This window comes from Aythya marila, assembly GCF_965140915.1.
Source record: "Aythya marila genome assembly, chromosome: 17".
Lineage (NCBI taxonomy): Eukaryota > Metazoa > Chordata > Aves > Anseriformes > Anatidae > Aythya > Aythya marila.
Genome location: NC_139058.1, coordinates 1,665,088 through 1,686,728, shown reverse-complemented (window position 1 = coordinate 1,686,728; position 21,641 = coordinate 1,665,088). Strand labels below are relative to the sequence as shown.

The following is a 21,641-nucleotide window of genomic DNA, read 5'->3' as shown; positions in this document are numbered from 1 at the left end:
TACTTTACCCACTCAGCAGCATCGCCCGGAGACGGGCGAGAGAAACAAGTGGAAGCTCTCCAACGGCACCGCTGGAAAAGAAAAGGAAGGTGAATAACAGATTTGGGGATGAAGAACGCAGCTTCCAAACGCAGCGAGCAGAGGTCAGCCAGGACACAGGCAACAGGATGGGAAGCAGGGCTGAAAACTCTACAGACAACAGCGGCGCAGCAACCCAAAAAATAGCTTAGCCGCCGGGTTTCAGAATGACTCCAAAAAAGGCAGCGGAGACCAGGGAGTACTTGACACATTGGTAATGCGTAAAAATAAAATAAAATAAATCTCAGCGGATCACACGGGGTAAAAGCAGGTCAAGAAGTGCTAGCTCGATCCAGACACCCCCTCTAGTGTTTAGCTAGAGGCAGCCAGCCTCCCCAGCTCCCCTGAGTGTGTGCAACCAGTATCCCACGATGAGGAGCACCCCTGGAGGACAAGGAGCACCCCAAAAAGCAAGGAGGTTGCTGGCCAGGGAGTTAGCTAGCTGCAGAAGGAAAAGGCCTGGTAAAACCTTAGGAGCATTTGTTTTTTATCCCTTCCCTCCAAACCTGGCCACCTTTTAAAATCGTTGCACGGAAAAGCAGCCAGCCACAGCCCCAAAAGCTCTGCAGATGCCCACACGCAGGCACTGCGAGCAGCCCCCCAGGCAGCGGGCTGCGTGGGGATGGGAGTGCTGGAAGTGATGGCAGACAGGCAAACAAGCAACCTGGCAGCTTTACAGAAAACCTGAAGGGAGATTTTGTGCCGTTCCCTGCCTTTCTGGATGCCTTGGCCACCCGATGCTCAGCTCCAGAGGTTTTCTGCCCGGCTGCCAGCAGCACATCACCGTGCATCCCCCTGCAGCCTTCATTTCTGATTCTTGCAGCGTGGATTTCCTCGAGAAACACAGGTGAGCTGGTGTGGTTTTGGCAGGTTTGTAACTCAAGGACTGGCAGTTTCTGCCAAACAAACAAAAAGGGTGCACGGGAGGCTCAGCTGTGCCACCTGGAGCCCCCAAAACCTTCTGTCTGCCCTCTTAATGTGGCGGGGGAAGCTTGCAAGGTTTATACGCTCACGTACCGGTGGCTGGGACAGGCTGGTGCCCTGTGCACTTCACATCCTCCAAAAAAAACATCTTAGGAGCACTTGTCAGGCTGGCCACAGCTCGGATTTGCATGAGAAATCCTTGACTCACAGATCTTGGCAACCCATTATCAAAGATGAAGGTATTTAAAAATCAAGAGGCATTTGGAACCAAAATATTTTTCTGACCCGGCTCTTTAACGCCTAAATAAACAGCAACCACGCTGGCCTTTTCCAGGAAAAAAAAAAATAATAAAATCATTCAGCACAAAGCCAGTACCTTTGATAACAGGGCCAGTGGTATTTTTTCGCCTTGAACTGCTGAGGCTTTAGGAAAAAAAAAATAAAAAAAAAAAAGGAAAAAGCTTTATGTACAATTCCTAAAGGGTCTGATCACCACATCTGCAAGCTGGCAGGCCGGCTGCTGTTACCCCACCTCCAGCCAAGTCAGCTCATCGCGTTGCTCAACTTCAAGTCAGCAAGAGTTTCCTGGAAAGGCCAGGCCTTCACTAAGTGTCAAATCAGTGCACGCTTCCTCAGCTCCCCGCTCTTTGAACGGCCCCGCACAGCCCAACGCGCGAAGCGAAGGCTTAATTATATCTCCAGCGGCTTCCACGGCCGCACCGCCCGGCCAGCAAGCAGCCGAGGGTCACCGGGCTGTGATTTTGCCTCCCCATTGTGTGGAGCACGCTAAGGCAGGATGCTGCAGCCTCGCCAGGATGTGATTCAGCGTCCTGTTTTGAAGGCTCCATCAAGTCAGCAGCTTCTGCCATCTCCCACCACGGAGCGGTGAGGCAAGGAACGCAGCAGGGAGCGGGACCCATCGAGGCCAAAACAAATTCTCCCCACAAATAAAGCCTGAAGAAGGCTGCCCCAGCCCCAAGGACCTCCCCAGAACCAAAACACGGCCACCGGCCGTTCGCTCAGTGCTGCCACCAGCGAAACACAAACAGAAATCCCTAAAAAAATGTTAAAGGCCGAGGTAGGAGGAAGCATTTTTGTGCAGTTTTGTGCAGGACCTTGGTGCAGTGCAGGCAGTCGCACAGCACCACTTTTCCACCTGCTGAGCCAGGTGGGAAGCAGGGGGACACAGGGCCACCCACCCTTCCACCCCATTTTGAAAGCAGCAGCTGAAAACCCTTGACTCTTACCACCAAAAAGTTTTAACACCGAAAAAAACTACACAGATCCAACACCGACTCTGAGCACTTCAGAGCAGGAGGAAATAATGTCAGCTGTAGGCAGCAGATGGGAACTGGAGCAGAAAGGGGCTCGGGGACAAAAAGTGACTTGGCGAGATGCTGAGGATGGCACTGGGAAGGAGGGGGAGACCCTGGTCTGTCCTGCACCCCCCGGCAGCACACCAGTGCTCCAGGCAGCTCCCTCCACGTGGAAACCACGAAAATTTGGCATTTTAGCACGACAGAAACCATAAGGAAACTTAGACCAAAGAGGAGTAAAATGTGCAGCCAGTTCCAAAACTTGGAAGAAGTGGTTTGTGTCCCACTGCTTCAGAGAGAAAAAAAAAATCAATAGCTCACGTAACCAGATCCAACTCTGCAGTCCAGAATGAAAATCCTGGAATTTTTTGGAGTGAATGAAAATAATCCGTTCAGCAAGCGGATGGAGGAGCTATGCCATAAGTGTGTAGTAGCACATTCAGCCCGTACCAACGACGTGCAGTTTGAGCTGGCAGCAAGCTGGGCTCTGGTTTCCAACACCCCTTCCTTTCTCTATAACCATCGGGACCTCTGAGGCTACAAAGCCGGGCCCTGGACCGCGGACCCCTGCACCCAGGGCACGTGTGACAAAGCACAGATGTCACCTAAGGCACCAGCAAGCCTAGCCTAAGGTCTAAAAATTCACAAACAACATCTCAGCCTGCTCCTGGGTTTATTTCGGAGGAGACAACCTGAACCCTGAGCTGCTGCAGGAGCAGCAGGGTGAAGTTGAGCAATCCTGCCACCCCATGGGCACCGGGTAAAGTCTCCGGGACCCAGCCCAGAGCTGCTCAGCACGAAGGGGAGGTGGGATCCATCCAGCCCCCGCGCAGAGGAGCTGCATTTACCATTTAAGCTGGGTCTGCATCCATGCCACAAGTTTCCTGCAGTCCTCAGCAGCGTTTTCCCCCCCCCAGCACTGCAAAGGGTCAGCACAGAAGCCACCCTATTCCCTAGGCGTATCCAGCAATTAATTACCAGATTCTTATCTGGAAAATCGTGCATGGAAAGGAATCCTCGAGGGGCTACCAGGACCTCAGTACCTTACATCCATGTAGCAGCACTTTTCACTGGCCAGGAGAAAAGTGTCAGATTTTGTGTCCACCCCCCGTGACCACCCCGGTCAGCACCCCAAAAACACCCGACATCCATCCCGTGCAGCAGCATTAGTGGCTTCACTCTTATCTGGAGCAGGAAAATTGGAGTAGGAAGTAGCTACGAGAAGGGAACAAGCCTGCTGAAGCTCTACTGTGTTATTTATTTATTTTTTTTTAATGCTTTATCTCCCAAATTGTGGTTCACAGGTTAGAGGGTGAGCACCGTCCGCAGCAGCTGGATTTGGAGTGGCCAACCCACATGGCTACTCGGCCCGATTAGGTTTTTATGCCTTAAACACCGGTCCCAAACTTCAACTGATAAGGGCAGGGCCGTCCCCAGAGCTCAGCTCCTGCAGGGCCGGCCCCGCAATCCCCCCAGGCAGGCGTGCGTGGGCTCGGGGCTGAGATGTGAGACAATTAACAGCAGTGGAAACATGCTTAGAGCCAACGAGCTCTGCTTACCTCACGTTTAATTTACGCTCCTCATCGCTGCCAGCCTCCAGCTGCGGGGAGACAAGAAGGACACAGAGCAAGTTACACGCTGGTAGTTGCCACGGGATGAGTTAAAAAAAAAAGAAAACCAAACCAAGGTGTGCTTTTTAAACCCACCGCAGCAGGGACGGGCTCGGGGTGGCCGTCCCCGGGCCATCCGTGCGGGCAGCACCCGCTGCCGGGTGACAGAGGGGCTCACGGGGCTTGTAAGGCTCTTAGGGCCTAATCCTGCAGCTGGTCCCGGCGCGCAGATCGCTTTGAAGATCGACCTGGACGTCACCAGGAGCACACACACACGTGCAAACAGCGCCTGGCCCGAGCTGCTGGCACTTCAGAACTGCTTTGGGGTGTGTGGGGACAGCTCAAATGCCCTCCAGATGCAGCCACGAGGGCCCAGCGGGGACCCTCACGGGCACCGGTTGAGCTGGGGCAGGCCCTTCAAATTTTTGCATTTTCCTTAAAAGAGCCGAGCTTGATTTCCAAGAGAAGCACTTCCGCGTAACCTCGCTTCCCAGCCACCTCCTTCAGCTTCCCCGCTAGCTTTTGGGGTAAATTCCCTAACAAAGAAAAACCCAGAATTGTGGCTAATTGCATCCAGAGCTCAAAGACAGCTCTCCTCTTTTGTCCCTGAGTAACCAGGGAGAGGAGGAAGGGCCACGAGCATCCCTCAGAGGTTGCCAGGTTGACACTGGGGACACCCAGGACCTCAAGGATTGCTCTGAAAAGGGGAAAAACCTTCAGGGAAACTTACAGCTCGCTGGACACCAGAGCCTCGTTAGCTCGGAGACACAGACTGGGGGAGAGCGGTGCTCTGTTAGCACCCGGAGAACATTTTGTTATTTACTGCAGCGTTGCTGAAAGCCCACATCAAACAGGGCCGCACGAAGGGTTACTTGTTTCCAGGTGGTTCTTGCAGGACTCAAAAATAAGCAAACAGCCTCACGCAAAACACTGAAGTTTTAAAGTTTTGAGTCAGTGTGCGTGTGCAGGGGCTGGGTTGTTCCTCAGCCCCTTGAAATTAAAATCTGGGAGGTCGCAGCTCGCAGGAGCGGCCCCGTTTGGGACCTGCCAGAACCAGCGGTGCCCAGCCAAAAAAAAAAAAAAACCAAAAGGCAACCACACGGCCTGGATGTCAGACACCCAGCCACCCTGGGGGAAGAGAGAGAGAGACACAAATCCCATCTAAAACCACGGCAGCTGACGGAGATCTGGAGGGACACATACCATCATACCGGCCCTATTTTTAGGTTGTTTACACCGCGCGGCCGCAGCCCGGGCAGCACCCGCGGCACCCCAAACCCCCAGCCCGCGGTCCCCCACAACCCGGGGCAGGTCCCCGGCCTGTTTGTTTGGGTCCAGTCACACAGCAACGGGCCGGAGAGCCGAGGTTTTATTTTTTTATTTTTTTTTTTTTTAAACAAACGCCGCCGTGAAATCACAACCATCGCCAGCTGAGATTCCGCAGCTGGGCCGGCCCCGACGCCGCCTCGGGTTCATCGTCCCGACTCTCCTCGCTGCTGAAAGGCCCAGAGGGATGAGCTCGGCACCACAGGCAGCATCGAGCACTCCCCTTGGGGTCGAGCATCCCTCCCTGCCGCCAGGTTTCCCCTCCCAGTTTGGGCAGCCCGGCCGGCAGCACCCCTCGGGGCTCGCCGACCTGAATTATCCACGCTCCCCCCGCAGATAAAACACCCCTAAGAATTTATGGCCTGCCACAATAACACGGCAGCAAGCCCCTCGCAGGCAGCAGCATCCATTTTATAAATTCCTTCAGCCTGTGAGAGAGGAGAGGCTGCAGCAGCTCGCTCACAGTCAACAGGAACATTTGGTCATCATTTTCCAATAAAAAAATTGTAATCCTGGTAATTATTCACGTAGGGTAACGACCCCGGAGAGCCTGTACCCCAATCCTTGTATGATCAGAGACAGCTGGCATTTTTTGGTGGCACTTTGCTGTGAAATCAGCTAGATACCAAACCACGCTGAATTTTGAGGAGGGTGGTTGAAAGCTGGATGGGATTTTCTGCCAGGAGGGAGCACTCACACAGGACAGGGGCTGACGGCTCCTGGAGAAAGCCACCGAAGCACACGGGAGGCACAGAGGCCCACGGGCAGCAGCGTCCCACCACGTCTGGGGCGATGCCACCCCGTGGTCACCCTTCCAAAAACTGCTCCAGCAGCCCCCACACCCCACACAACACCTCCTGTGGGTACGGGACAGCTCGGGCTCCTGCCCCACCTGCACCAGTTAAACCCAGTCTCACGGCACTGGCTGCAACTGGGTCGCAGCCAGCTGGTGTCTGCAGCTGCGGGAAGGGCTGAGGATGAGGATGAAGGGCTGAGGATGAGGGTGGGGATAAAGGGATGGGGATGAGGATGGGGATAAAGGGATGGGGATGAGGATGGGGATAAAGGGATGGGGATGAGGATGGGGAGGAAGGGCTGAGGATGAGGATGAAGGGCTGAGGATGAGGCACTGCCTGGCAGCACAGCACCGAGCAGCCCGCAGGCTCTCAGCCCTCAACCCCACGGCTTACCGGGGGTCACGGCGACCTGGCGGGGCACAAATAGGATCGTTTACCTGGCGGGGCACCGAGGAAATAGCAGGGAGAGGATCCGGAGAGAAACAGCGGGCCTGTCTTTGGGGGTCACCCAAGAGTCGGGTTAGGAAGGCGAGGAGGAAGCGTGGGGAGGGTGAAAACACAGCGGGTGTGTTCAGGAGGCACGTGGGGGCTGCGGGGAGCGATGGTGGCTACGAGGGATGGGGCAGGGACAGGGTTGAGTGGGGCTGCAGGGGGGTTGTGGGGGTAGCGGGGTGATGGGGGAGCGCAGCAGAGCTGGGATGGATGGATGGGGAGCTGCAGGGTGTGGGCACGACAAGGCCTGTGGTGAAAATGGGGTGTGGGGATGGGGTGCAGTGGGATGGGAGCTGCTATAGGGTGAAGCATGGATAGGGCACAGCGGGGATGGGAGCTGCTATAGGGTGCAGCAGGGATGGGGCATAGCGGGGATGGGAGCTGCCATGGGGCAGAGTAAGGATGGGGCACAGTGGGGATGGGAGCTGCTATGGGGTGCAGCAGGGACAAGGCACGGCAGGAATGGGAGCTCCTATGAGGCAGAGCAGTGATGGGGCACAGCAGGGATGGGAGCTGCTATGGGGTTGAGCAGTAATGAGACACAGCAGGGGTGGAAGCTGCTATGGGGCAGAGCAGGGATAGGAGCTGCTATGGGGTTAAGAGCTGCTATGGGGTGCAGCGAGGACAGGGCACAGCAGATTTAGGAGCTGCTATGGGGCAGAGCAGGGCTGGGAGCTACTATGGGGTGCAGCAGGGCTGGGACACAGGCGCCCCCTCCACACCCCCAGCCCCACACCGGGGGGGGCTCCCAGCCCCCGGGCCGCTCCCTCCCGGTTCCCGGAGCCCTTCCCGGCCCCATCCCAGCCCCATCCCGGCCCCATCCCGGCCCCATCCCGGCTCACCTCGCTGGTGCTGGCCGAGGAAGCGGCGCTGGGGGTGGGGGAGCGCTGCAGGGTGACCAGCGCCATGGCGAAGGAGGAGGAGGAGGAGGAGGAGGAGGAGGAGGAGGTGGAGGAGGAGGAGGAGGAGGAGGCGGCGGGGCCCGGGTCCTGCCAGGCCCCAGCGGCTGCGCAGCCACGGCCACGGCTCCGGGCCCGGCCCCGGCGGCCGCTGCGAGGCGGGGAGGAGCCGGGAGGGGAGGGGAGGGGATGGGGAAGGAGGGAGGGGAAGGGGAGGGGATGGGGATGGGGAGGGGTGATGGTAAATGGAGGCCGGTGGGGGGTGCTGTGGGTGGAGGAGGGGGGAAGGGGTAGTGGGGGGGGGGGTCTGCGGTACTTGGGGATGGGGAAGGAGAAAGGGATGGGGAAGGGACAGGGAAGAAATAAGGAAGGGAAGGGGAAGGGATGGGGAAGAGATGGGGAAGGAAAGGGGAAGGGATGAGAAAAGGGAGGGGAAGGGAAGGGGGAAAGGATGGGGATGGGGAAAGGATGGGGAGGGGAAGGGGAAGAGATGGGGATGGAGAAGGGAAGGGATGGGGAAGGAAAGGGGGAGAGAAAGGGAAGGGAAGGGGGAGAGATGGGGAAGGGAAGAGGACGAGATGGGGGAGGGAAGGGGAAGAGATGGGGAGGGGAAGGGGAAGAGATGGCGAGGGGAAGGGGAAAGGATGGAGAAAGGAAGGGGAAGAGATGGGGAGGGGAAGGGGGAGAGATGGGGAAGGGCAGGGGAAGGGATGAGGAAGGGAAGAGGAAAGGATGGGGAAGGGATGGGATGGGGAAGGAAAGGGGGAGGGAAGGGGAAGGGAAAGAATAGGGAAGGGAAAGGAAGGGGAAAGGATGGGGAAGGGAAGCGGAAGAAATGGGGAGGGGAAGGGGAAGAGGTGGGGAAGGGAAAAGATGGGGAAGAGGAATGCAAAGAGAAGGCCTGGGGGGGCTCCTCGTTACGGGGTGTAGCAGTAGGCAAGGCAGGAAGGCTTTAAACTAAAAGAGGGAAGGCTTAGGTCAGACATAAGGGGGAAATTCATCGCTCAGGGGGCGGCGAGGCCCTGGTGTGGGCTGCCCGGAGGAGCTGGGGGTGCCCTGGCCAGGCTGGATGGGGCTGGGGGCTGTAAGCGGTCCTCACCAGCCCACCCCGCCCCATGCAGCCCTGCTGGTGGCTGTTTGGGGTCCGCCCAGCACTCACACAATCACAGGACATCCTCCGGTGGTCCCGGCCACCCCAAGGAGGTGCCGTAGGGATGGGACGACGCTGGTGAAGGCACCAGCAGGGCCCCAGCCATAAGGGACAGCCGAAAGGAGCCCTTTGGTAACCGGGCTGAAGAAAGTGTGAGGGGTCAGCGGAGCCAAAAGCAAGAGGCCGACAAGTAATAGGGTAATTAGTGTAAGAGGCTTTGCTGGTTGTATGGAAAGCCCTTAATAATTTAGGCCTTCAAATGGCTGCCTTTTCCCCTCTGCGATGCTGCGGAGAAAAGCAGGGAGGTGTGAGGGTGGCCTGGAGCTCGAGGCGGACATCTTGATGAGGATCCAGCTCTTTCCTCAGCCCCCTTTATGGGGACACGTTGTGGAGGAGGTGACGATGGGGCAGAGCCGGCAGCACCTGAGCTTCTCCCATCCGAGCAGGACCCTTGGGTGCTGCTTGCACCCATGGCGACCCTTGGGAGCCGTTCATGCGGCAGGGACGGAGGCCCCACACCGCTCACCCCATGGCAGGAGGGAGGGTGGCAGCCCCCAAAACGCTGCTCAGGGGCAGAGACGTGTGCGAGCACCACTCTGCTAACACAAGCATTAAAGGTGCCAGGTGCTTAAGCCGCGTGAGCCCGGGGACTTACAGCTCCTCGCCATCCCCCTGGCCCCATCCTTCTGCTCAGCCCAGCTCCTGCCTGCCCGTGGCTCTCCCCTGCTGTTTGTGGGACCGAATTCCCTCTGTTTGGGCCAGGCCATGGCACACAGCCGAAATCCTGGGCCCTGTGCAGATCTGTTCCCGTCTCTTGTATCCTCACCACCTCCTTTTTAAAACCTTCAGGCAGCTCTGCCCGAGCACCGCCTGCGCTCCCAGGGCTGCCTCTGCTGCTGCTCATTGTATCTGCACGGAAAAAAAGCCTTTTTCAGCCCAGAAAACGAGCGGTGAAGCCCTCTGCCTTGGGCAGCACAGCCCCTGGGGTCTGTCTGGAGAGAGGCAACGCTGTTTTCTCTCTTACGACACAAAAACTGAGGCTGAAGCATCCCCTTCTCACAGATCCCGTGGCTGGGGCGTCCCGTCCCCCGTGTCCCCATGCGCCAGGCTCCCATTTTTTCCCATCCAAGCCGGCAATCACCATGGTGACACGTGGCAATGACGGCACTTTGCCACGGACCACGGTGACCCCAGAGGAGGGGCTGCGGGGCTGGCCTCCAGGGGCACGGGGGCCTCCACCTCCCGGGGTCCCCAGCGAAGACTTTGGCCCCATTTTGCCCGGCGCAGGGGGGGGTGGCTGCGAGCCCTTGGCACTTGGACCTTGGACTGGCTGGGCTGTAAACAAGCCTTTCTGCTGAAAGCCTTTGAAAACTGCAGGGGCTGCCCCGGGGGTGCTCGGCAGGTAAGTCGGTGAAAAATGGGGTGTTTCTGGTTTTTATTCACCGGCCGGAGAGCTTTGGGGTGCTGCGGGGCCAGGGTTAGCAGAGGCAGCCCCGATTCCTGCTGCCCGCGGTGCTCCCCGTCCTCAGGACTCGTCCCAGCCCAGGCACAGTGCACCACAGAGGTGCTTCCAGAAATAAAACCGTGCTCCAGAATTTATTAATCCTGCCCCAAAGCCCCCCACTTCCTCCTGGCACCAGTCCTTGGCCGTTTTCTGTGTCCATGGGGCTCTGTCCGTGCTGCAGGGCAGGGAAGCTCCTGTGAGGAGCTGTGAGGGCACCGAGGCAGAATCACGTCGTGTCCTACAGCACCTAGCACCGGCCCCGGCCCCAACACCACCTTTTGGGGCTTTTTCCACCCCCATTTCACCACGCAGGGACCTCAGCCATGCGCGTGGCCATCATCGGGGCCGGGGTGATCGGCCTGTCCACCGCCTTGTGCATCCACGAGCGCTTCCAGCCCCTGGTGCCCTGCCTGCAGCTGGAGGTCTACGCCGACCGCTTCACGCCACACACCACCAGCGACGGGGCGGCGGGGCTGTGGCAGCCCTACCTGAGCGACCACGGCGAGCTGCAGGAGACGTGAGTCAGCTCGCACGGCCCTCATCGTCCCCTCTGCTCCTCCGGGGCCGTCCCCACCTCGTTGTTTCTCCCCTTTGTGGCTCGGTGGCGGCCACAGGTGGAGCCGGTGCCGCCGTGTTTTCCCCGCAGGCTGTGGAACAAGGAGACCTTCGACCACCTGCTGGGGTACCTCGGCTCGCCGGAGGCGAAGGAGATGGGGCTTTTCCTCATTTCGGGCTACAACCTGTTTACACGGCCCGTCCCGGTAAGGAGCAGGGCACAGGTTTGTGTTTCTTCCCCAACAATGCTCTGACCGCTTCCAGATGGCTCCAGCGCTCTGCCTTGTGACACTTTCGCCTGGAGCTCGGTGTTTTCTGGCTCCCTCAATGCGATATTTGTCCCAAGGACGGGCTGAGGGTGGAAGCTGGCAGAGCCTCGCTGCCCACAGCAGCGCTCAGGATGCCCTGGGATGGGACTGGGCAGTGGGGACATCCCCCCGGCCACATTTTTTCCCCTGTCGTGGTAGCACTGCCAGCTGGTTGAGGTTCCCTAATGACACGGGGCCTTCTCCCCTTCCGCAGGACCCATCCTGGAAGAACATTGTCCTGGGGTTCAGGAACTTGACACCGAAGGAGCTCGAACTCTTCCCTGGTTATAGGTATTTTCTGTCCCGTTTCCAGAGGGTCAATGATGGGTTTTCCTCTGCTGGCCCATAGGGGAAATGAGCTGGGCTTCATTGCAGCTGCTTCCCTTAAAATAGGTGGGAGTCCCTGAGAAGAAAACAGCAGGGATGCATGGAAACCATGCCAGATGGTGTTGAGCTGGGGGGAAAAAAATCAGCAGGAGCTGCTAACGCTGTAAACGGGGGAAAAAATAGCACCAGTTTGTGTCCTGGGGATTCGAGTCCTGAGCACGGGGCAGGGGGTGGCCGCCCTGGGGAAGATGCTGAGGGCTCTTATCGCTTTCTGTCCTTGTTGCTTGCAGCTACGGCTGGTTCAACACGGCGCTGATGCTGGAGTGCAGGAGCTACCTGCCCTGGCTCACCAACAGGTGAGTACGGAGGCGATGCTGCCCTGGTGCTCTGCAGTCTGCTGGAGGGTGCAGCAGGGCTGGCCGAGCCAGTGGGTGTTCCAGGCCGGCAGGGAAACGAGCTAATGATAATTGGAGACCATCTAGGAAGCACTGAGGAGACCACGGATGCTTATTAGAAGGAGCAACAAGCCGTCCCTACTCTGGGCATCAATTACGGGCGCTAATTTGGAGGGTACGTTTGCTTTTATTTGCTGGCAACAGATGAACTTGCTCTTCCAGGCTGGCGCAGAGAGGAGTGAAGTTTTTCCACAAGAAGGTCGGCTCCTTCCAGGAGGTGAGCTGGGCATGGGGGCCGTGGCAGAGGAGGGGGGAGCACGGGGTGTGATGCTGGGAGGTACGGGGCAGGGATTTCTGCCCTGACCCAGCCCTGCAGCGCAGCAAGCATCTGGCTGGGGTACAGTGAGGAGCCATCAGGCAGGGGCAGGACTTCTTCGCCTTAAATGCAAGCGTTTTCCTTGCCTGTACCTGTGGGATCTCAGCAGGAGCCGTGCCAGGGAAGCTGTGCCCTGGATCTGCCCCTCGTGTTGGATCCTGCAGCGAACGCTCGGCGTGGCCGCAGTGCAGGAACCTGGAGCCCCCTGGGGTAGTACCCTTGGAAAGCATCGCTGCCTCGTGCTGCTCACCGTGCCGTGTCTGTCTTTTGGCAGATGTTTGCCCAGGGCGTGGATGTGGTCATCAACTGCACCGGGGTTCGTGCCGGGGAGCTGCAGCCAGACCCGGCCTTGCAGCCCGCCCGCGGGCAGGTCCTAAAGGTGAGGCTGTGCCTACATCACATCCATCCCCCTGGCCGGGACCCCGCTTCCCCCCTCACCTCCTGCCTTCCTCCCCCAGGTGCAGGCCCCGTGGGTGAAGCACTTCGTCATCACTCACGACGTGGACTCGGGGATCTACAACTCGCCGTACGTCATCCCGGGGTAGGTGGCAGCGGCACGGTGTGAGCGGCGATGCTCGGTCCTCGCAGAGCACCCACACCAGCGCGGCTCCCTGCTGGCATCTGCCCCACAGAGCCCTCATTGCAGCAGCCCTACAAGATGATTTGAGCCCTATAAACCCGGCCTGGGTTCGTACCTGGCCTGATGCTGCTTTTATTTGCTGCGTGGGAGGAGAGCAGGAGGATGAGGGCACTCAAGCAAGGCTCAGGTTGCCCGCAGGGAAACTGCTCCAGCCTGGGGCGTGAGGTAGCCCGGCTGCTCGGAGCAGGCAGCTCCCCAGAGCCCTGCTTTCCCCATCCTCTGTCCCCTACCAAGGACCAAACCCATCCCAAAACTCCGTGAGTGGCAGTGCCCAGGCAGAGCCCAGCTCCCAGCACTTACCTTGCGCTGCCCGCCTGCCTCCCACCGGGGGCTTTCTTAGGGGAGCAGGGATCTCTGTGCGATGGCATCATACGCTCAGAGCGCTAAACTGCAGGCTGAATAAATACGTGTCTGCTGCCCATCCTGCCTGCTGCCCCCTGAGAGCGGCTCTGGCAGCAGAGAAGGGTTTTGAAGCTGTAACTCGAGTGCTGCATTTCTGGTACCTCCTCTATGTCAGGGTTAGGCAGCGAGCCATTAGGTAAATAGGGACTTTGAATGCTCGCAGCTCCCAAGCGAAGTATTCCAAGCTGATTGCTTATCGCAGCCCCAGCTGCACGGCGATTCCTCTCCCTGGGTGCATTTTGCTGGAGCTGGCACGGCCGGGCACCGGGCTGGCTCCCAAAGGAAGCCGCCAGCTCCTGCACACAGGCACAGGGATAGCGACAGGGCAAGGGGGAGAGGTTATAAAGTAAAAGCGGGGAGATTTAGAGTAGATTTAAGGAAGAAATTCTTCCCTCAGGGGGTGGCGGGGCCCTGGCGCAGGCTGCCACTTGTTCTGCCCAGGCATGGGCCCGTTGGGTGCTGATAGTGCTTAATGAACGACTCGGGCTAATTACCTGTGGCAAGGGAGCAGACACGCAGGCACCGCTCTCTCGCCTGCTTGGCACCAGGGTCTCTCAGGCAGGAGCACGCTGCAGGCTCGGGGCATGGCAGAACCCAAAAATCACACCCACACCGAGTCCCTGCCTGCTGACCCCACCAGGAACCCCTGGGGACCGTTCATTGCCTTGTGCTCTTGGTGCAGGAGTGAGTTCACGGTCTTGGGTGGGATATTCCAGCAAGGCAACTGGAACGAAGAGAACAGCGCCCAGGACCACAAAACCATCTGGGAGAGGTGCTGCAAGCTGCTGCCTTCGCTCCAGGTGGGTGCCCCCAACCCAGCGCCGTGGCACCGGGCACGGGCGTTGAGGACAAGCCCCCAAAATCTGGATCTTCCCATCAGCAGTGCCCGCCTGCCTTCAGCAAGCCAGGAGAGCTGGCGGGGTTTCTGTAACCCCGTTGTGCTTCCAGCTGCCTAACGAGGAGGATTGCCGGGCAGGGGCTGACGGGCTTTTGGTTTCAGAAAGCAAAGATCGTGGAGGAGTGGAGCGGCTTGAGACCGGCGCGCCCCAGGGTCCGCCTGGAGAGGGAGACCCTCCGCCACGGGCACTCGCAGGCAGAGGTACCGTGCACAGCCCCCCCAGTGCTGAACATCGTTAACCACGGTGCTAATTATGTGCTGATCACAGCACACCGTCAGCACCCAGCAAATGCTGCTGCTCAGCTGTGCTACCTTGCTGTCGATGGTCCTCGTGACACCTCCCCCTTGTAACGGGGAAATCCTTGGGCCCTTTTTATCTATTTATTTATTTTTTGAAGGATTTTATGGGGAGAGTGGGCAGGGAGTGCTCCTGCCAAAGAAAAAGCTGCAGCTGGAGCTTAGTCCTTCACAAACGCAGACACTAAAAAAGAGTAAAGACTAAAAAGACCCTGCTGCTCCCAGAACCACGAGGCACACGGGAGCCGTGCAGTGCTGGTGGTGTTTGTAGTGGTGAGATTTCCTGCTGGGAGCCTCTGCATGCAGCACTTGTTCCTGGGAACACCACGTCTCCTTTAAAAAAAAGGGCAGCACAAAAGAGATCGTGGTGAAGGCAGAGACACCCGTGGGGCTGTGGCTGCTGGGGGGCTGATAAATTCATCTCAGCACAGGTAAGGCCGGGTGTCTGCTTCAGGCATGAAGGCGATGCGCTGCTCATGTCATTTTTAAGAGGAAGGAGACTGGGAATGGCAGGAGTTCAGTGTGCTGCCTGCCCCTGCACCCTCAGCTCAGCGCCTGCTGGTGCAGGACCGCATCGCTCCTTGGTGCTTCTGTCTGAGAGCCCAGCAGCAGAGCTGCAGAGGGAATCCCTGGTTTGATTGCCTGCATATGTAGCTCTCCATAGCTTTGAAGAAGAGATTAAAGCTCCAAAGGGGATGGTGACTGCAAAATGTAATTAAATGTAGTGAAAATATATTCAATTTTTAGCTGGAGAGGCTTGGGAAGAACTCGGTGTATTTAGGCAAAGCCCAGAGCATGGTTCAAAGCAGCGCCGTGTGTGAATTAATTTACGGATTGCTCTGTTCCTGTATCAGCACATCATATCTCTGCTGCCTTGGTGCAGGAGAGGTGTAGCTATCGATCCCAGCAGCAAGACGGGCTCCAGATGAAGCAAAGTCATTTCCCTTGGCAGGAGCAGGCACTGCGCAGGCACCAGCACCTCGTGCTCCGAGCATCACGGTGTTCAGGGGGCCGGAGTTGCAGGGGCTTCAGAAGGGAACAAGCAGAGGGTGGTGGAGCCATGCTGGGGGCTCTGCGGGGCTGAGGCAGCCCTGGGGGAGCTGTGGGCATCTGTGATCTGGGGGCAGGCGCTGGGACAGCGAGGAGATTGAGGTTTGGGGGGACACACAGCAGGAGGGCTTCCCTTGGCGCCCCGCAGGACTCAACCTAAAGCTAGGAGGGATATTCCTGGGCGTCACAGCGACTCCAGGGGCTCCAGCACAGCCCTGATGCCTTCTCCTCTCCCCAGGTGATACACAACTACGGGCACGGCGGCTTCGGGATCACCATCCACTGGGGCTGCGCCATGGCAGCGGCCAGGCTGCTGGGGAGCATCCTGCAGGAGAAGCGGCTGGCCGGGCCACCCCAGTCCCACCTGTGAGTTGCTGCCTGCTCAGCCGGGATTAGCGCGACAGCAGTAGCTTAGAAATCACAGCAGAAAGATGCAAATAAGGTGGTGATGCACACGTGGGCTGCTCGACCCTCCTGCCAGCTTCGGCGCCGCTTCCCGGTGTCTCGTTTTCGGGCCGCTGCCAGTTCTGTCGCTGCCATTAGCCAGATGGCTGAATTTCCTCCGCCGTGGCCTCGCACGCCCTACCTAAAGGAAGTGCTTTAAAATATGGACTCATTATCTGTGGCAAAGTGCGCTTCTGTCCCGGGGATCAGTCTGCAAAGGGTTCGGCTGCAATCCCGGCAGTCCTGCTGTCCAGGATGGGATCTGAAACCGAGCCGGTGCCACCCGAGGTCTTCACCGACTGCCCAGACACCCGGAGCCTAATTAGATTTGCAGGCTCCCCCCGGGAGGCAAAAGCTCCTTAGTAGGAAGAAGCTGTGGAGCTCCCAGGGAAGTGACCACCGCTCTGAGGGCACGTGCTCCGGCTCCGCCAGCTTTCCGTAATGCCAGGACCGAGCACGGGTCCTGCGGCACCTGGTTAGTGTAGCTGGCAACAGGCAGCAGCAGTTACCTAAAATGGGCTTTCCAGATGATGTTTTTAGTAACAAAAGCAACATGTTCCAGCCCCGCGTACTTGCCAGGTTCTATATATAGCAGAGAGCAGACGCCAAATAGCCGCTCTTGGCCCTAAAACTCCCACGGGCGCTTCGGTTCCTCGTCTCCTTCGGCCGTGAGAGGGGCCGGAGCAGCAGCGCTGCAGCCAGGGGGGAGCTGGCATGGGGGGCAGCTCTCCGAAGGGTCAGCCCTGCCAGTTTTCCCGTGCTGGGTGCCTTTCTTGCTCTGCAGACTTCACAAAGAGAAAGGGTCGAGCAGCGTTAGCCTCAAACCCAAAGGCAGGCGGTGATCCTAAGCCCAGCGCCTGCCTTGGGATCCTCTGCAGCCCAGCCGGCTCCCTGCTCCTTTCTGCTGCAGCTCCTCTCCCCCTGGATGCCAGAAATAGCCTGGCTGGGGATGTACCAGGCAGTGAATGAGAGCGGCTGCCCTGCAGCCAGGCTCACTTCGCCTCCTGGGGCCCTGGATTTGAAGCAGCCCGTGGGAAGGGCTCGTTTTGTGGCCGCAGCCCGGGCACTGCTGTGCTCTGCTGAAGGATCCAATTCCCGATGAGTTGCTTCAGGTTCCCCAAGGAGAAGAGCGGTGATGAGCACTCCGTGCTGCTGGGGTGGGCTGCACACAAGAGATCTGTGCCCCGTGGGCACAATCGGGACTCATCTCAGCACCACGGAGGTTGCTGTGCCCTGGGAGACCTTCCCGTGGCACAGTTTTCCACTGAGCACCGTGCGACTGCCCACGCTGTGCACTTTGCAAGTCAGAATGCCCTGAAAAGCTCTGCTGAGGGCAGCACCTAACTGCTTGTCCTCTTACCGACACCGGTAGCTGATGCACCTCTGCAGCCTGTTAAAAAAAACACAGAGACACAGGAGAAATAGGAGCCCCTGTGGTGTCCGGCCTCTCTGCCAGGAGGGTTTCCCACTCCACCTGGCAGCTCACCTGATCGATTGCAGCCACGTTCGGAGGGTGACAGTCCAGAAAAGGACAGTGATGGATGTGATAGAAAGGATAGATGACAATAGATGGAGAAAATTGACCATTGATTAGCGTGAAACTTAACGGGCTGTGGTGCTTCTGCAGTAAAAGCCATTCGGTGCCATAGCATCCGCTCCATTTCATTCATTCCGAATTCGGGAGTTACATTCGGGAGGCAGGGGGGTAGCAGCAAGCCATAAGCGAGCTTGCAATAAGCTTTTGATTCCTCTGATCTTCGAGCCATTAGGAGCAGCTGTCCTGCGTGGGCCAGGAGACAAACCCGATCTTACACAGCCTCTTGGAAAACAAGCAGGAATGATTAGGTGTTTAATTTTATTTGCAGCCTAATTGTGCTTAGTTGCTAAAAGGTCACAATTTAATGTGTGTGCACAATAAAGGTCATACTCAAACACCTCCTGTGTGATGCTTTCTCTTATTAATGACAGCGCGGGTAGGGCCTCAAATGCTGATTTAATAGAAACATTTCAGCAGATCATCATTCCCTCTCCCCGGTGTTTAACTGCATGTTTCTCCTGAACATTTCATCCCGTAGAAGGAAAAGCCATCATTTCACTTTCTGAGTGGACATTTGAACCCGAAATAGCCCAGTGTGAAGTGATGTGGTTGCCTGCACGTTGCTGCTGATAGCCCCCGGCCCGCTATGAACTCCCAGACCAGGACAGAAACGTTTGGGACGCTCTCACTCAGCTCAGCTGATCGCTGTGTTTGGAGACCAGAGCCACAGGACGGGTATTTTACGCTGCTGGAAGCCACAAATGAGACACGGTGGGGTAGAAGTCATGGAGATTTATGTCCGTTTTTGCAGCCACGGTAAGGTAGGAGAGAAGCAGTGGGAAGCCTGGACAGCTACTGCAAAAACTTCCTTGATAAGCAAAAAAATGCCATCTCCAGAGGCCAGCATCAGCACATTTTACAAACTCACAGTTCCCAACAACGATTGCCTGTGACACAAAACAAAGCTGGAAATACATCAAGTATCAGTAAAGTTATCCTCTGTAAGCAAACAGCAGCTCTGGCATTTTGGAAAGCAGAAGGAGCTTCAGAAATGGCTGAGGGTGCCAAAAAAATCAGACCAAACACAGAAGAATGAATATTCTCCCCAAGCATCGCTACTACAACGCGATCGCTCCCGCAGTTACCGGCTGTTTCCGTTCCCAGAAACGAGACTTTTCATCCCAAAGGACCGTCGGTGGCTGTGTGAGCTGTGAGAGGGGAGATTGCTGCACGCCGGGATGGGAGCATGCCAAATTAGCATCCAAAGTATGTGCAGATCGTCGTTTTGACTCAGAGGTGAGCAACCTCCTGTTTGTAAATTGCTGGACTTCAAAACAAGAACATCACTTAAAGGGTAGGGGAACACGGGGCCATGCGCTTAATTAGATTTTATAACAATGAGATAGGTAAAATAAAAGCTTACATTAAAAAGTTAATAAGCAGAAAGGACCCTCCCTGCCCCAAAGTCCAGACACGCGCAGCCACCTCCCTGCATGCCCGACAGTGCCAGAACAGCCCCCAGGCAAGGAGCAAAGCTGCCGGGCTTTTATTGCCCAAATTAAATGAAATCCAAGAGGTAACTGAAGATTGTCAGATAATTTTTCAATTATTTAGCTGTAGTAATCTGTGAGGTTACATACAAGGCAGACAGGACTCCTGTGGCTTTCCTCCAGGTCCAAAGGCACAAAACACGCAGACGTAGCCAGGTCTGCAGAGCTCTGAGCCCTTGGGCATCCGGCTGAGTCCCCAGAGCTCAAAGAGCTGAACTCCAAGACCAAACAGCCCAGCGGAGCTACTTACCCTCTGTAAAAGTCCCATGGAAGAGCCAGCAGCAATTTTACTGAAAAAACTATTTATTTGTTTAACATAAAATATCGAGTGTGGAATTAAACTATCCAATGTCGCATCGGGAACATAGGAACAAAAGGAGTATTTTACAACAAGCCTGATATACACAAAGTTTTTAAACATTAAAATGTATCCAGCTTAGAAACTGTACATTCAAACACAAGAAAACATTCAATGTTCTTTCGGCAAGCATTTAGGAATACTGAATCATTCCATCAAAGCACACTTGGAGAAGTATTTTCCCACAACAGCTTTGCACATGAAGATATTGGACAGTTAGCAAAACTCCGAATCCCACAATTCTGTTTGCTCTCAATTTTAATCCAAAATTATCTCACTTTATCTTTTTTTTTTAAATGAACTAGCTCTATGAATTCCTGCATCAGTGAAAAATACTCGACGGTGTGTAAAACAATCTTTGGAAGCTTATTATATACATCAATGGTGTTGCCATATTAACAAAATATGACTTGTGATCGTTTATAGGCTATTGTGTATCAAGCCAAATGGTCTTCCATGTTTCAGTGAACTATCTAAAGTGTCCTCCCATTATTAATATTCAAGCACCTGCAGAACCTGAACCTCGGTTTCCTACGTGTGCAATAGGCTCCTACTGATGTCAGCTGTGGTGGGCTCCTGCCTGTGCTCTCTGCTCAGCTCGCCCACAGCCCGTGAATGTCCGTGGAGGCTCTCACAGACCTCACCGAGCTTTGGAGCATGCTGGAGGCATCTCTGTCTTTAAATCAAAGACCCAGAACGTGAAGCTGTCCCAGCAGGACCAGTCTTGGCACTCGTACCATTATATACATTCTCAATGCAGAATTTGTTAAAAGTGAAAAGCAAAAATGCCTTCAATATATATATATATTTTTAATACTGTAAATGTCACAGGTTAAAAGTGAGCTACTCAACAGCATCAAAAGGCTTTGCATTACCGATAAATCGGTACCTGGGAAAAATGTTATTTGAAGTATGCACGTGTGCGAGTTTATTAGATAGTTATTCTTCCCTAAAACTCTCCAACTGCATGTTTTGAAGGCCATGGCAATGCAGTCTTTTAAAGCTGTTGAATATTGACCGAGAAAAAATGAAGCGCTGTGTGAACATTAACACTGGAAAAGCAGAATCTGAACCCCAAGGCCTCCAGTAACAGACAGACAGACGCAGCAGCTCGGCTGTAAGGCGCCGTTCCTCCAGGCCACGGATTGCACTTTGTATCCACCCTGACCTCTGACGGGGGCTCGCACCCAGCTGAATTCCCCCTGAGGCCCTCCAGTTTTTGGGGTACACCATGATGTAAACATAACTGCACAAATGCGTGGTGAGAAGAGACCCAAGCCTCTGGGTGTGCCCGAGTGGGCAACCAGTCGGGGTGTCTCTGCTCGGAGGCAGCGCTGAGCTGCCCCAGTTTCACATTGGGAAAATTCCCAACCACTGCCTGACAAAAGGAGGTGAAAACAAATTCCTCGCGCTGGTTGTCAGCTCCGTGAGAGCCCCGTCTGTTTGCTGAGGACTGACTGGAACGTGAGGTTGCTGGAGGCTGAGCACAGGGGACGCAGACACAGCAGAGACAAAGCGAACTGATCCGACACAGAGCAACGGGGGACGGACAGGGTGGTTCTACGTCCTCAGCCACAGCCACAGCGGGACCCCCAAAAGCCAAGCTGCATTTTCACAGCTGTGAGAAGGAAAGTTTGCCCCCTCACACCAACTGCTTCTGGAGTCTCTCACTGCAGTCACCATCATCCAGTGGTAAACAAGTGGACAGACGCTCTGGTGCCTTGTCAAACTTTAACCTTTCTCAGCAGAAGATACGCAAACACAGAATATCCACAATCTCTTTGGCCTTATTTTTTATTAGTCTGAGTTTCCTCCGCTTCTTTAAGGAATTATCCACTTCTGATTTTCCTTCAGTGCTAAAAATATTCAGCCTAACGTGTCTTAGAGCATTATACCACACTACAGTGCTGCAAATCCCTAAGTGAAAGGTGAACCCCAACTGTGTTCATTTGTATTGCACCCAAACACGGACTCAGTGACCTGTTGTTGCCCCAGAGAAAAAGGGCCTGGTTCCCAGAATATTTAAAATAGCCTATTGTGCAAAATTTGTTGCACACTTACCTATGCTTATGTGAGACAACTGACCACACGTATTACAAAAATGTATTGCTTTCCCACAGCCTAGTGATTAGCATCTAGTCCATCTCACATTTGGTTGTGTGTTCCACAGTCTGGAATCCGTAAAATAAACTGAGACGTGGCTAGGGCAGGTCTCAGTTTCCTTACGTATTTCCTCGCTGCATGTCCACAGACTCTGAAACCTAACTCCCTGCATAGTGACAGATTTCAGACAAAGAAGACAAACGTATCCCCACCTGAACTTTTACATTCTCCAGGGTCACCGACCTCCGCAGGCTAGCTACATCTGAAGGAGTGCAGCTCCTCTTCCAAGGAAGATCGCGGTTTGG

The 21,641-nt window shown here is 55.9% G+C and overlaps 2 protein-coding genes across 2 annotated transcripts in view; one reads left to right on the top strand and one right to left on the bottom strand.

Moving 5' to 3' along the window:
* SSH1 (slingshot protein phosphatase 1) overlaps positions 1-7,492 on the bottom strand; it is a 30,181-nt gene extending 22,689 nt beyond the window's left edge. Inside the window, exons 1-2 of the mRNA XM_082773986.1 lie at positions 7,386-7,492; positions 3,878-3,918 (exon numbers count right to left, since the gene is read on the bottom strand). Of these exons, the coding sequence (XP_082630112.1) occupies positions 3,878-3,918; positions 7,386-7,451 (107 nt within the window). The 5' untranslated portion in view covers positions 7,452-7,492. The remainder of the gene's footprint in view (positions 1-3,877; positions 3,919-7,385) is intronic.
* A 2,354-nt stretch (positions 7,493-9,846) lies between these two features.
* Positions 9,847-17,717, top strand: DAO (D-amino acid oxidase). Its single transcript, XM_082774127.1, has 11 exons — positions 9,847-9,994; positions 10,409-10,613; positions 10,743-10,857; positions 11,174-11,250; positions 11,577-11,642; positions 11,904-11,958; positions 12,332-12,436; positions 12,516-12,598; positions 13,782-13,899; positions 14,100-14,198; positions 15,583-17,717. The coding sequence occupies exons 2-11, from the start codon at positions 10,420-10,422 to the stop codon at positions 15,712-15,714; spliced, it is 1,044 nt and encodes a 347-aa protein (XP_082630253.1). The 5' UTR covers positions 9,847-9,994; positions 10,409-10,419; the 3' UTR covers positions 15,715-17,717.
* Positions 17,718-21,641: the final 3,924 nt, after the last annotated feature.